The following is a 14,602-nucleotide window of genomic DNA, read 5'->3' as shown; positions in this document are numbered from 1 at the left end:
TAATGAAATGGAACAAACCTTTTAATGAACAAGGTCAATGTTTGTCTTGACCCTGCAGGGTTCACTGGGGTCTACTCCTCAAATAGATAGCCAACATCTCTGAAGACCAACAATTCCAAGCATAGCAAGGTAGACTTTATAAATATTGTACCTGACATTTTGTAACTATACTGTGAAATTTACTAACTAGTGATGAAAAATATAGCAAAAATCACAATTAAGTTCTTTTCACAATACACAATATGTATCACAACATTTAAAAAGGTCATTAAAATTCTATTAAAAGCTTATTTTTATTTGTAACATTTCACATACTGTACTACACTAAACACAAACAGGCATAACGATGTTCTCTTTGTAAGGTTACATGCAGTTGATCAGTGGTTTTTAAGTATGGACAATATCCATATTTGCTCAGAAAAGCATATTATCACAATAACAAAATCATGATATCACGATAATGATAAAATATATTGCCCACCTCTATAACAAACTACACCGTTAGAAATAAAGGTTCTATGCAGGTACATTTTTCATTCATCAACCTCAAAAGGTACAACAGTGGTTTTAAGGTTTCCAGTTGTGAACCTTAAATAAGTTTTTCCAGGTGAAAAGTTCGTATTTGTACCTTTTCATAACCAAATGTTTTAAAACAGAACAGTAAAATAAAAAGCCTGGAGACGAGACGGGGTGTGTGGAGTGTATAAATACTCATCACAGTAAAAACATTTCACAGATTAGGTTCTGCTGCTGAGTTTGCCTATAGGTCAGTAGTCCATGCAGTCATGGAGATTTTTTATTAGAAACCAACTGAATGTGATCAAAAAGTGCTGGGGCATCACCAGCAATACTAGCCCAGGCACACTGTTCCAGTAGCCATGATCTTTGGACACACTAATTGCTTGATTTTGATAGAAAGGTCCTTAAGTGTCCTAGAGTGAACCAGGAATATCACAGCAGCAAGAAAAAGGCAAACAGACTGGCAAACAGGCAGACCATGTGTATTGTGGGACTATTTCTGTTTGTGTTTCTATTGCATACAATCTGCTTTAAGGGATGAAGGAGACAAACACAGGCGCTGGCCAGGGCTTGCCAAGACTTACTGGCACTACCTGCACTGAGCAGAAGGCTTGAGCCCAAAGCTCTGAGGACAGAGCAAACCACTAGCCAGCTGAATGGACCTTGGAGTCGAAATGGACCTTACCTGACTCTATAGGGTGTAAAGATGAAAGAACAGCACAGGCGATAAGAACAAGATAACATTTTCTATGACATTACAGGAAGTTTACTATTTTCTACAGCTTCCTTTCCAAACAAGAATGTCATGTCTTTGACTTGCATAACAAATTACTGATTATTGATTTCACCAGCGAAATCAAGTATGTAAAGCACATAATGACGTCTTTTGCACTCCAGCATGTCTATAATATAGACATGCAATGTCTAAGGCAATGTAATCAGATATTGGAAATGAGTGCCAAATATGATGCTTCAAAAAGGTGATAATTAATAATCCCAATTTTTTAGCAAGAAAATATTGTGCTCTTTAATTTTAGTTAGTGCCCAGGCTTAGTACCTAACTAGGGAAATAAATCAGCGTTCCAGCCCAAGTGAGTTAATGACCCATATTTATTGGGAACTTTTTTTAGATCACATTCCTATATTTTAATTCAGCGAGATATGAAAATTGATTCTGGATCAGCTTTCTGAAAGCTCTAATAAATATGGGCCATTGACTACAGATCTTAAGAGCCATCAACACCTTTGGCTTACCACCGCCAGCTTGCTCGGACCAAAGATTAACAAGGAGAGTAAATTCAGGTCAGCCAAGCATACGCGAAAGTTCAGCTTGCTGCGACATGCACCCGGATTAACTCCTGAAGGCCGATTACACTGCCAAAGCAACAAGTGCAGGCACCAAGTCCACACAGCAGGCTCTGTGTGCGAGTCAGAGAGTGTGTGTGTGTGTGTCAGTGCTGGAACTTTATGTACTTAATACACATTTAATACTTGGATTCTGTCTAAGGAAGAAAGGTTAACTTGGACAGGGACGATCAAATGGAAACATGGTTTATTGTTTTTTACAAAAGGCAGTTAATATTCTGTTAACCCAGATTTCGATACTCAGACTGCGATTAATATTCATGCACATAAAAGTGTGACGTTTAAGGCAAACAGCCAATCACATGAAACATAAGGAGTTGACTTGTTTTTCAAAGAAGGAAAAAGAAATCTACATAAACATGGAGAAAGTAGCGATGGATCGAAATTATGGCCACCAAAACATTTCAGCTAGCAAAAAAGAGGGAGGGGTGGGGATTAACATAGCACTTGCAGTTTTTTTGGAAAGAGAAGCATCTATAACATTGAAACTAAAATTTCAAAATTGCCTACTACATAATGGCCACGTACTGATTTCGTACTAGAGTACATAGTAGTAGTAGTAGTAGTACCATAGTAGATTTCATTGAGTAAAAGGCAGTTTGTGTCCAACATGAAATTCTCCAGTATGCGAAAAATACCCAAGTGACTAAACCACTGATGTAACAGGCGGTAACACTTTACTGTAGGGTGCTGTTCATAAAGCTACGTGACACCTACATAGGCTTTTCATGACAACTGACATAACCCTACATAAATATTTATAAAACTTTATTCCAATAAGCGTCATTCACTATAAAAGGTTACATTTGCCAGCTTTGACCAAAGTTAGCTAAAGTAGCCTTTATGACAGATGAGTCCTATTAAAATAAGCATTTATAAACATTTATGTAGGGTTATGTCAGTTGTCAAGAAAAGCTTATGTAGGTGTCATATAGCCTTATGAACAGAACCCTACAGTAAAGTGTTACCTAACTGGCTAGTTAACCCAAAACATTTTAAGTTATGCAAATTTAAACAGACACATACATGAAATGAAAGAAATAATTTGTCCTGCTACTGATCTTAATGCAAGATTGAAGCCCCATCAGCTGTCCCTGCTGGTCTTGAGGTGGGTTGGCTTACTTTGTTTATTTAATATAGTTTACTTACTGTTAAAACAGCAACTTAAGCTTATTTCAGGCAAACAATCCACACATCATTGGCTTTTTCACACTCATGTGGAGTCACACTGCGTATTATTTAAGTTAGCTCACATTACCAACTACAAATGTAATGGAAATTAAATGACCGACCTTTCAGTAAACACAGGAAACACAAATGTCTTTAAACAACCACATGTTTACAACACTGACCAATCCACAGCAGACTTTTTTTAAGGTTTATTTCTGGCTCTGGAGATTGAATGACTGCCATCATGTGACTGATGAAACAAGCATCATGAGGGAAAAAAGTGACCAGAAGAGTCCATCAGAAGGCCGTCTCTGATTGGTCAGAATCCCAACCTTAACCTGCCCTGGGGCGAGTTAGGCATGTACCGCAAGTTGCAATGGTCATGTAGCCCCATAATAAGTGAACCACCATTGTGAGACACAAAATGCAGGGTCAGGTCTAACTAAGCTGAAAAGGTAACTGGCTAAGCAAGAAATCCTGCTTTGTGAGACAGGACCCAGGTCAGTATGGTAAGCCTGGCACACATAACTCATGATTTGTGATGGGCATTTATCACACAATAATCAAACAATCATGTTCGCACACCATTCATTCTCTATCAACTGTACACGGTCATATGATTTCCTCCTATTACTTTGAGAGAGCGTGTTGCCCAAAATAAGGCCATGCAGCAATGGGGGAACAGGAAACCAAATACACAACGCTGTGTCCATATCTCCATTCAGCTGCAGATCAGCTTTCAGAGCTGTTACGTATCCAAGTTTGATACACAATCACTGCATACAAGAGGAGTCTGAATTGCAAAGGCTTGAGCTTTTTTTTATAATTTCCTTGGTCTTTCCAAGCCCGGGTCAACCCTCAGACAAGGATGTCTGTGAAAAACAATGGAACAATGCATGCAGTGCCTGCTATACTGTACTGTGCAAAAGTCAGAGACCACCCTTTATTATGTCCAGTCAAGAAGACTGGAGAGATTTCAGGAGATATAAGATAATCCACTTGCGTAAGTAAGGAGAACGTCAAACGGAAATAAGTTTAAAAAAAGTTTCCAAAACTGTATTAAAAAAAATACTTAGAAAGCCGGAGAAAATGAGACTCCTAAGAATCGTGCATGACCACCAAAACTGTCCCCATCAGATAAACAGCACTTAAAGCTTTTCATTTTTGGTTCAGATTTGAAAAAAAATCCACATCCATCCTTCCACTGTGAGACGAACTCAGTGCTATGGATCTGAAAGGATGTGTAGCTGTCCAGAAGCCTGAGAAAAGGAGACAGACACATCAAGCAAAGAAGCTGCTGGTGTTCTCAGAACAATGGACTGACCACCCCAGAGGCCAGACCTCAACATCGCTAAATGTGTTTGGGATTATTTGGATCATGAGAACCAGAAAATGCAACTAACTTCTAAGGCTGAACCATGAGTTCGGTGTGGAAAAATATCCCTGCAGATTTCTTTGAAAAACTGAAAGTGAGTCTCCTGAAAAGAATGGAAGCTGTAACAAAGGCAAAGAGTGGACACACTATACTATTATTATATTAATTATTATTAATTTTCAGTTTAAGAAATGTTTTCAGCTTTTTTTTCTTTGAAGCTGAAAAATAAACAACGTAGTTAACAGCGGTTTTTGGCTGACTACTGCACAGCACGTAGGTCACGCTTCAGACAACAGTGAGGCAGTGCATGTAGTGGCTGTTACACGTAAACAGTAATTGCTGCCCAGTTCCATGTTTAGGCATGATAAGTATTTATAGAAATCTAATAGAGTCTCATACTGACTGTGAGATCCAAGCAGAGTCCCTCTATGTTTTCTTGCCTGACACTAACAAGGCACGATATTCAGAGGGCAAACTTCTCTGCTCCTGGCTGACACTATGGTTATGCAACAGACCACAAGCAAAACACAACAGCTGCTCCTAAAGGGCCAAGGCCAATCTATGATAAGGAATGTGACCGCAGACACCCACCCACCAACAAACCCACAAACACTAAATCTAACCCGGGGTTATCCTGCCTCCTTTGAACGCTCCATATTCCAAAACATCTTATGTACTTTGGCCCTGAGAGCCACACTTAACCACAGTCACATGCATTAAAATGCCCCAAGCATGGAATGCAACTTGCTTTATTTTCTCTCCAAGTACGAGTTAATTTTATCAAATTATCCACAATCTAATTCATTATATCACACATATTTTTTCAATATGTAGTGTGTCGGCTTTATTACAGCTCCCATTCTTTTCAGGAGACTCACTTTCAGTTTTTCAAAGAAATCTGCAAGGATATTTTTCAACACCTCCAAAGTTCAGTTTTAGAAACTGGTTGCACTTTCTGCACTTTCAGTCCAGGCAATCCCAAAAACATTCTGTGATGCTGAGGTCTGGACTCTGGGGTGGTCAGTCCATTGTTCTAAAAATACCAGGAGAGTCTTTGTTTGATTTGAACATTTTCTTTCATCTTTTTCTTTCATCCATTTCCTTTTCTCAGTAAGGACTTCTTGGCCCATAGCGCCGAACTGTCTTCTCACAGGGGAAGAATGGACAAAGAGCAGAGCTTGATTTTCTCCTCTCTCTCAAAGACTAAAAGCTTTAAGCGCTGTTTATCTGATGGGGACAGTTTCAGTGTCTACCAGGTCACACTTGCACAACTGTTAGGAGTCCCATTTTTTCTTTATCTTTTAATAATTTTTAACTCCAGTTCTGGAAACTCTTGTTTTTTTTCTCCCCCCATTTGTTTTTCCTTTGACTTTCTCCCTCCTTATGTAAGTGGATTATATTATATCTAAACTGCTTAGAAAGACCTGAAAAATAAATAACCTGCCTATCCCAACATTGAATCTCGCACTGGATCAAAAACCACAGGTGATATGACAACATGCATAATGACCTTTGATCAGGAACTAATTACGCCAAAAAACCCACAGTATCGCTTTCGTATCATCATAACCAGCATTCCTGCAGAGCGATAAAATACACCCTTCACTTTTCCGATCACTCGCCTACATCAAACAACACACGTATTATGTGGTGTCTGAGTAGATAAATCAATTCATGAAACTGTCTGATTCAAGAAATGCACCCACGCACACTTGAGCTTCAGATGAACTTTACGCTGTGATGATGCAAACAGATGAAAAGTCAACAAGCTGCAAAAAATAATGCTCCATTTCTGAAAAGCCAGCAGCTCAGAAGAAGCAGCCATTCAGACGTCCCTCTTGCTAAGTGTGTTCCACTTCTTAATAACGTGGCAAATCAGGTCTCCAGCACAGCCCAACCACAGGGCTCAGGATCATGTGACTGACTCCATGTTACCCATGTGTTATCTCATCCTTATCTGTTTTGGGTGAAGGTTTTAGGGCAATTCCCCTGCTGCAAATAGCCCGTGGCAAATGTACAGTATATACAGAGGACAAAACAGCACACAGTTTCCTGGTTCTGTTGGATAAGCTGCCATGTGAGCAGCTATTAGTGTGAACGGCAGGTACATGACAGAGAAACAAACACTTCTAGAACACCATTCAAAAAGCCTCCCACTGAAAAGCTCGGCAATTTGATAAATACATTTATAAGGGTTGTACAGACAGACAAATTAATATGATTTTCGATTCTGAGGCCAGGATTCAATCTGATTTTTTCATATTTTGTGTTGTCTAGATTCTACAGACCTCTATACACTGTTAGAAATAAAGGTTCTGTGCAGGTACATTTTTCATTCATCAAGGTACAAACAATGTAAATGTTCCCTCAAAGGTACAACAGTGGTTTTAAGGTCCAATTGTGAACCTTAAATAAGGTTTTCATTTGAAAAGTACATATTTGTACCTTTTCATAACTGAATGTTTTAAAACAGAACAATAAAATAAAAGCCTGGAGACGAGACGGGGTGTGTGGAGTCAGTACAACTTAGAAAATATAATGGATTATGGTACAGTTATGTTCCCTGACTAAAGGTACCGAGATGTACTCTTGAGGGTCCCACCCCAGTGACAAGAGGGGTCCTGCCCCAGTGACAGTTTCATACCTCTTTTCCTGAGAGTGTATAACACCTTCATGAATTTCCTTTTTGTTCTCAGGATATAAGTTGTTGGGCTTTACAAATACAAGAAATAATGATTAATATCACCTTTATTAGAGAAATAAAAATGTGTTTTCCATTGTACATCAGCCATTACTCTTCCCAAAAACCTGTTATTTCCAAAGTCATTGCAAATGAATATACAGCATTTTTAAATAAAATTTAATTTGTACACTACACAGGATTAGCTTGGCTTAGAAAAGCATAAAACAAAAGATTCTAAAATAGCATGTACTTGGGCAAAACCACGTAACTGAGCTAAACAAAATAGTAAGGATTTAACAATACAACATATCACATTATATCGAACTACACTGCCGTTTATTATATAGAACTGTAACGTACGGTTGTATCATGATTAGCATGCAGGGCTCAACGTTAACTTTTTTCCCCAACTTGTCCAGTCGGACAAGTAACCTGAAAGTTCACCGCCCCGAACCAAATTTCTACTGTCCCGAGCAAATGTTTGTATATGAAAGTGTTATTCAAATATAAATCAGCACATATAAGCTAATATATTCAGTTAAGATTTATTTTAATTATTTTTTTTCTTTAAACATGTGTACATTCTCACAACTTTTGTTTTCTTTTTGCAGTTATTAGGCAAAGGTTTCATAACAGCAGTACTGTGCTGCAGCTCCTCCACAGCCACAAACGTGTTTATTATCGGCTCTCCATCCTTTAAGAACCTCACCATCACCCCTTCAAGGTCTCTTGTGCTGGCATCAGTAGAGGCATCAGCCAGAATGCTAATAAAAGCTGGACAACTAGAGCTCTTTCAGACGAGATTCCCATAAAACATCATAGAATATCACGGTAAACCTAATGTTTGACAACATTTTTAACAAAACTGCTCAAATTCCTACCTCTGACCTGGATTTCTATTTTATTATAAATACGTTCACATTAAAGGTATCAATAAAGTTAATGTTCGCATTTGCATGCATAAGTTAGCGGATATTACCTTACCTTCTGCAGGCCAATACTGGCTACCGAGTTCCAGTCCACTTTTAATTTGAAGGTCTCTCATTCCATCTCTCTTTTGACCGCGTGATATGCTGTTGTGACTAACTTGGAATCTGCTTCTTTTTTGTCGATTTTTCGTTTTTTTGTATCATTTGAACATCGTGTGAAAACTTCATGATGAATAGACCGATAGCAATGCTTTAAAATTACTTGGAATAATATACCTTTACATTGACTTACAATGAAAGTAAAGAACACTCTTGCCCTCTCCTGTAAAGTTACTATTTTGGAGATAATAATTAATAATAATTTTTTTTATTAATAATAATTTTCGCTCCCTACACAACATTAACTCCGACTGACTACAGAGCGGGAGATGAGTGATTACCCAAAGAAGGTAAGGGGCTCCCGTTAGTGTGTTTTCTGCTTGTATGTCGCAGCATCTGGTGTATTTGTGACATATCGGCTCCAACCAGTATATCACCCACTACTACTGCCTTTCCACAAAATACTGGTATTGCAGACGCTGCCATGAGCATATTTGCTGCTGCCCATCAACCCACACCACCAACATAATGTAAAGTTCTACTAGTGTGAATCAGTGCATGTGCGCATCAAAACATTTTTTGAGGTGTTGGTATCACCATTGCCGATACCGATACTACATTTAAGTGTCAGTATGAGTGCCGATACCAATACAGTATCGGTGCAACTCTAACGTATATGAGGTACATTATTCAAACGGCAGGCCCTCAACTTATTCCTTACCATCTGCTGTTCCTGATATCATGTAACAAGTTAGACAAACAAAGTCAGCGTACGACTTTCACAAGAGATGGAACTTCTGAACAGCCTTTTTTGGAAGTACTGAGTGGATAATCCTTTAAGCAGTGGCCACGGTGATAAAGGGTGCACTTTCCGTATCATGGCTATAAGTTAGTGCTCTCCTGTGCACAGAACACTGCATGAGGTAAGAACTAAGGCTGCCTGTTACCAAAACAAATAAGAGTTGCTGTGTAGCAGGGGCAGGTAGCCCATTAGGATCACTGGTGCTAAAAGATGAAATATGTGATAGGTTTGATTTGAAAACAATCATCTGACCAGGATAAATTAGTATGCATGAGTTCCGTATTTTGGACTAAACAGATTGTTCATGAAGTAAATATGCGAAACAGTTTGATTCAAGAAGTGCATTTTTACTTGAGGCAAGAAACGACTGCAAGTGACCTACGTAGGCCATGAAAGTCAATGCTGCAGTGTTGTTAATGCTGAAAATGTGCAAGTGTTGTCCATGTTGTTGGGGACGTGTCTTGTTGCACCCAAAACATATTTAAATAACAAATACCAGGCCGCTTCCCCGTATCATAAGCCTAACTGGCATGGCTGTTTTTAGGCCTCAGTCGGATGTTATGCTACCAGTCAAACCAAACATAGCTTCAAAATGGCCATATTTACGCAGAAACGGATTCTAATCTGGTGCTGGGTGATGTTATTTACACGAGTTTCACAGAATTTTGACATACACTCCTATGCAAAAAGCCCAAAATAGTTTTTACTGTCGGTTTTGGGCTGATCAGAGTCCAGATATAAACCCGATGGAGAATATTTGGACATTAAACACAAACTTTGGCTACGTTCACATTACAAACCTCATTGCTCAAATCCAATCTCTGACACCATGGTTGACACTCGTTTAGGTAAGCGATTCAAATTGGTCATTAATGTGAACGAACCGACCCTGAAATGACCCACATGCGCACATCCTACTCAGTAACATCACGAGCAAACAAACTAACGAGCAGAACGAGCTTCACTGTGAAGATAATTAACTCTGATCAGCTCTCAGCTGTTCATTATTAGAGCCAGACGAAGCCGAAAAGGGTGAGATGTGTTGCTTTTCCACCGTTTACAGGCTTTATCTTCAGTTTGGTGCTGTTGCCATGGTAACGCTGAATGACGGCGCACGCGCAGTAGAAGAGAAGAGCATGAATTCCGATCTGAGCGTCACATTAAGGTCGCATGGCCATCGGATACGTATCAGATCTAGAACCACATATGAAAGTGGCTCAGGTCGGATTTGAAAAGATCAGATTTGTGTGCCCACACAGCCCTGAAAACATCAGATCTGAATCACATTAGGGCAAAAAATCAGACGTGTGCCACTTCAACCTGGTAATGTGAACGTAGCCTAACTTGGCAATGTTTTCAGCTGTTTGAAGCCATCAGTGCTGAGCTAAACAGTATTGACTCTTCTTTCTGTAAAAGACTGTCTGCAGGTTTACCCACAAGACTTCAACATTTAAAGAAGTCAAAGGGAAAAGCTCTCCCACACTAACCACTATCTATTACTGTTCATCTATTTGTTTAATGATTTGTTGTTAAGACCATTAAAAGTTTAATGTTTTGCCATTTGGGGCTTGGCCCATTTTTTCACAGGAGTGTACTCTGATAGTGAAAAGTTAAGCATTCCATTATAAGATACTATTTTATTAAACAGTTTATTTTTTTTTTTTTTATAAAAACAAACTGCTTGTGTGCTTTACATCCAGAAAACTAAATAGTTTAATATGTCCTTCCTGGAGATGTGCCTTTTTTTCTCATCCAACATTTAAAATACTGTGTAAGGCCTCTGCTGGTATAATTTTAAGACAAGAGAACAGAAGAAAACCAGCTATGTCAGGTTTGTAAAGACATTATTTTAGCACGCTGCTCTAGCAGAATGGGCTCATTAACAGTAACAATGCCAAATTACATATTAGGGCTGAACGATGTGGGGAATATATCAAATTGCAATTTTTTGACCAATATTGTGACTGTGATTTAATCTTTTTTATAGATTAAGGATCTGTTATTTTGGCGAAGAACACCAGGAAAGTCCACCTGTTCTGCCTTGAGGCCTGAATGCTGCCAGTTACTGTCAGTTAGTTCTGTACTGAAGTGTTTTGTTGCCTCTGATTGGTCTATAGGAGGTGCACAAGCTGTGTTATTAGGTTAAATATCCCCACTTAAAACTTAAGACAACACTGTTGACAACACAGGCTATAAATAAAACTGCAGCTCTTGCGATTTGAAAACTGCACTCTTTTAAAATAGGCCAAACAAAAATAATCTTTTAGCCTCATTACACATCATATGATACTGTGATAAATTTGGAAAATCTGACACTGAACTTCGAATTTAATCGACTCAATTCCACCCAGCACTGTTCTGATGTATTTTGCTTTATTGCTTTATACAGGCAACATATTTTCTTGATTTTTATTGATTTATAACCTCAAAAACCTCAGCTGCAATCAACCTATAACGTGCTTCAATGACCTTTGAACAGAACAGGCTCTTTATCTGACATTTTATCTTTATAATCATTATAATCCCTGTGTTCCTGTAGCAAGAAGCTAACCTTATTATGATCATCTTGTGTTGTCTGTATTGCAGTCTGTGTTGGCTCAGTGCTCTTATTAGTGTTGCCATGGCTGGACGTCTAATAACAAGCAATGATTTTGTTCCAACGTAAATCAAATCTAATGAAAACAACACAGGGTGGCGTTTATGACTCAGTTGACCCATTTAAATTTCCAAAAACCAAATTTAGTATGATATGGAAAAATGCTGCAGAACTTGCTCTGATTGGTCCAAAGTGTTCAAATGGTTCTACAAGGGTACTCTGATAAAGGCACTGGCTCTATTTACAACCATAACGTCTATATAGAAACATTTTATGCTTAAATGGTTCTCTGCCAGGTGAAAGGGTTCCTTAGATGGATGGAGAATGTGTTATATATGATTCTATATAGAACCAAAAAGGGTTCTTGACATCGTTACAATAGCAGAACCCATTTTGGTGCTATCCACTCTAAAAAAGGTTCTTCAAGGGTTCCTTAGTAAGATACAATGATTCTATATAGAACCATGAACATTCAAAGATCCACTTGCATGCTTAAAGGGTTCTTCGCATGGTGAAATGGTTCTCCAGATTGATGGAGAATGTGTTGTATATGCTTCTATATGGAACAAAAAGGGTCCTTCTATTGTAACCAGCTTAACATTGTAACAACAGCAGAACCCTTTTTGGTGCTATTCACTCTTAAAAAAGGTTCTTCAAGGGTTCCTTAGTAAAAGACAATGGTTCTATCTAGAACCATGAAGACTCAAAGCACCATTTGCATGCTTAAAGTGTTCTTCACATGGTGAAATGGTTCTCCAGATTGATGGAGAATGTGTTGTATATGCTTCTATATGGAACAAAAAGGGTCCTTCTATTGTAACCAGCTTAACATTGTAACAACAGCAGAACCCTTTTTGGTGCTATTCACTCTTAAAAAAGGTTCTTCAAGGGTTCCTTAGTAAAAGACAATGGTTCTATCTAGAACCATGAAGACTCAAAGCACCATTTGCATGCTTAAAGTGTTCTTCACATGGTGAAATGGTTCTCCAGATTGATGGAGAATGTGTTGTATATGCTTCTATATGGAACAAAAAGGGTCCTTCTATTGTAACCAGCTTAACATTGTAACAACAGCAGAACCCTTTTTGGTGCTATTCACTCTTAAAAAAGGTTCTTCAAGGGTTCCTTAGTAAAAGACAATGGTTCTATCTAGAACCATGAAGACTCAAAGCACCATTTGCATGCTTAAAGTGTTCTTCACATGGTGAAATGGTTCTCCAGATTGATGGAGGACATGTTGTATACGGCTCTATGTAGGATCTTTTTGAAGAGCGTTCTATATAGCATCCAAAAGGGTTACAAGCTTGACATCAGAACAACAGCAGAACCCTTTCTGGTGCTTTATAGAGCCATTTTCAAAAAAGTTCAACACAGAACCATCTCACCATTCAAAGAGCCATTCAAGCATGAAGTGGTTCTTTATAGAACGCATGGTTCTAAATAGACTCAATCCCTTTACTAAACAACCTTGATTAACTATCTTTTTTAAGAGTGTAGCTGTAGCTTGGATGGACATCTAACAGCACGTATTAGATTTCTTTATTGCATGTAATTTGCATACATCTATATGCAAATCACATTCGGATTTGGTAGTGTTTTATTAAAAATAACAGGCCTTGTGTGACCAAAAGACCAGACATAATAATAACCTCGCTTTTTAGACATAGCCATGACCGTTCCTCCTTCAGGTGTGTGTTCAGGGAGGCTCAGAGAACATATGGACCAAAGGAAATCTACCATTTCAGATGTGGACTAACCTCCAAGCAGGTGCGGAGACAGGTGGGCAGGTAAGGACCCGATTAAGAGCCTGGGGCCGGACAGGTCTCGCTCTCCATCCGTGCCATCTCCTTGTCTCTGTGTTCCCCCGCTGCCCGGTATAACCGTGGACTGAATCAGAGAACTCGGTCTGCCGTCCGCCCCGTATCGGCCCCTCTGCGCCGCCGGCTGACTCCCCGCTCCGCTCGCGTAGTACCTCAGCACGGCCGCCCTGCCAGAGCCGCCGCCGGTGGTGGAGGAGGGCAGGTCGGAGCCGGAGTAAGCCCGGACGCGGCCGTTCGCCGCCGGGCTGCTCTGTTTGGGTCCCATGGCTGAGCTTTTTTTTGTTATCCTCAAGTTTGTTTCGCACTTAAAAACTACGAAGGGCACTCAAAACGGAATAAAGGGCTGCTTTGGTTCTCGCTACCGTTAAACAGGTTAAACAGAGCCGCAGAGGAGAAAAAGGTCCAGCGGTCTACACGGCAGTTGGTGAACTGTCATGGCTGAATAAAGTGTTTTTTCCAGCACACTTGTTGCTCTTCGGTGAGTGAAGTTTCCAGCAGGCCTGCTCGGGCTTTCCACAACCGGACAACTCGAAACGAGACTAAACACAGAGCTCTGTCCGAACTGAAGCCGCTCCTAGCGCCGTTAGACGCTTCATGTCTAACGGCTCCTCTCAGCAAAGTTGACCTGTGTTGGTAAACTAACCGCCACCCAAACCGGCTCGTGCAGACGGAGCGCGAGACGCAGATTAAGCGCCGCGTGAACGGCGCCCCATTCGCCCCGCCCCCTTTATTGGCGTCGGGTGACGTCAGCGCACGACCGCGCCCCCAAGGCCGAAGCGCCCTTATCTCTCTCACTTGCCAAGTCCTTAAAAAGGGGAATTCCACCAATTTTTCGAAAAAAAAAAAAAAACAACAAAAAAAATGCACGATTCCGTCTTTGCGTTATAAACAGTGGTGGACAAACCATGTACTTGAGTTAAAGTAAAGACACCCAAGGTAAAATATTACTCCAGTAAAAATAGAAGTTCCTCCCTTTAGACCTCCACTTGAGTAAAAGTACAAAAGTATTTGCCTTCAAATGTACTTAAATATCAAAAGTAAAAGTACTAAAAGATTAATTATGACTCTGATGTCCTATTACCGCTTTTGTAACATGACTCTTCATTAACTCATTTTAGGTGAGAATACTCCAGTGTCATTCTTGGTGAACCAGTCTTTTAATAGAATGTCATTAATTAGTGACGCTGATGTCTATTAAAATTATCATAAGCACAAAACACTGAAGGCAAACAGTTTCCATTATG

The 14,602-nt window shown here is 39.5% G+C and overlaps 1 protein-coding gene across 1 annotated transcript in view; it reads right to left on the bottom strand.

Moving 5' to 3' along the window:
- Positions 1-14,071, bottom strand: part of znrf2a (zinc and ring finger 2a) — a 28,271-nt gene extending 14,200 nt beyond the window's left edge. The window contains exon 1 of the mRNA XM_036567565.1: positions 13,296-14,071. Coding sequence (XP_036423458.1) covers positions 13,296-13,623 — 328 coding nt within the window. The 5' untranslated portion in view covers positions 13,624-14,071. The remainder of the gene's footprint in view (positions 1-13,295) is intronic.
- Between the last annotated feature and the right edge of the window lie 531 nt (positions 14,072-14,602).

The sequence above is a fragment of the Colossoma macropomum genome, unplaced genomic scaffold (genome assembly GCF_904425465.1).
Source record: "Colossoma macropomum unplaced genomic scaffold, Colossoma_macropomum, whole genome shotgun sequence".
NCBI lineage: Eukaryota > Metazoa > Chordata > Actinopteri > Characiformes > Serrasalmidae > Colossoma > Colossoma macropomum.
Note: the sequence above shows the minus strand (reverse complement) of the source record. Positions and strands in the feature narration are given on the sequence as shown.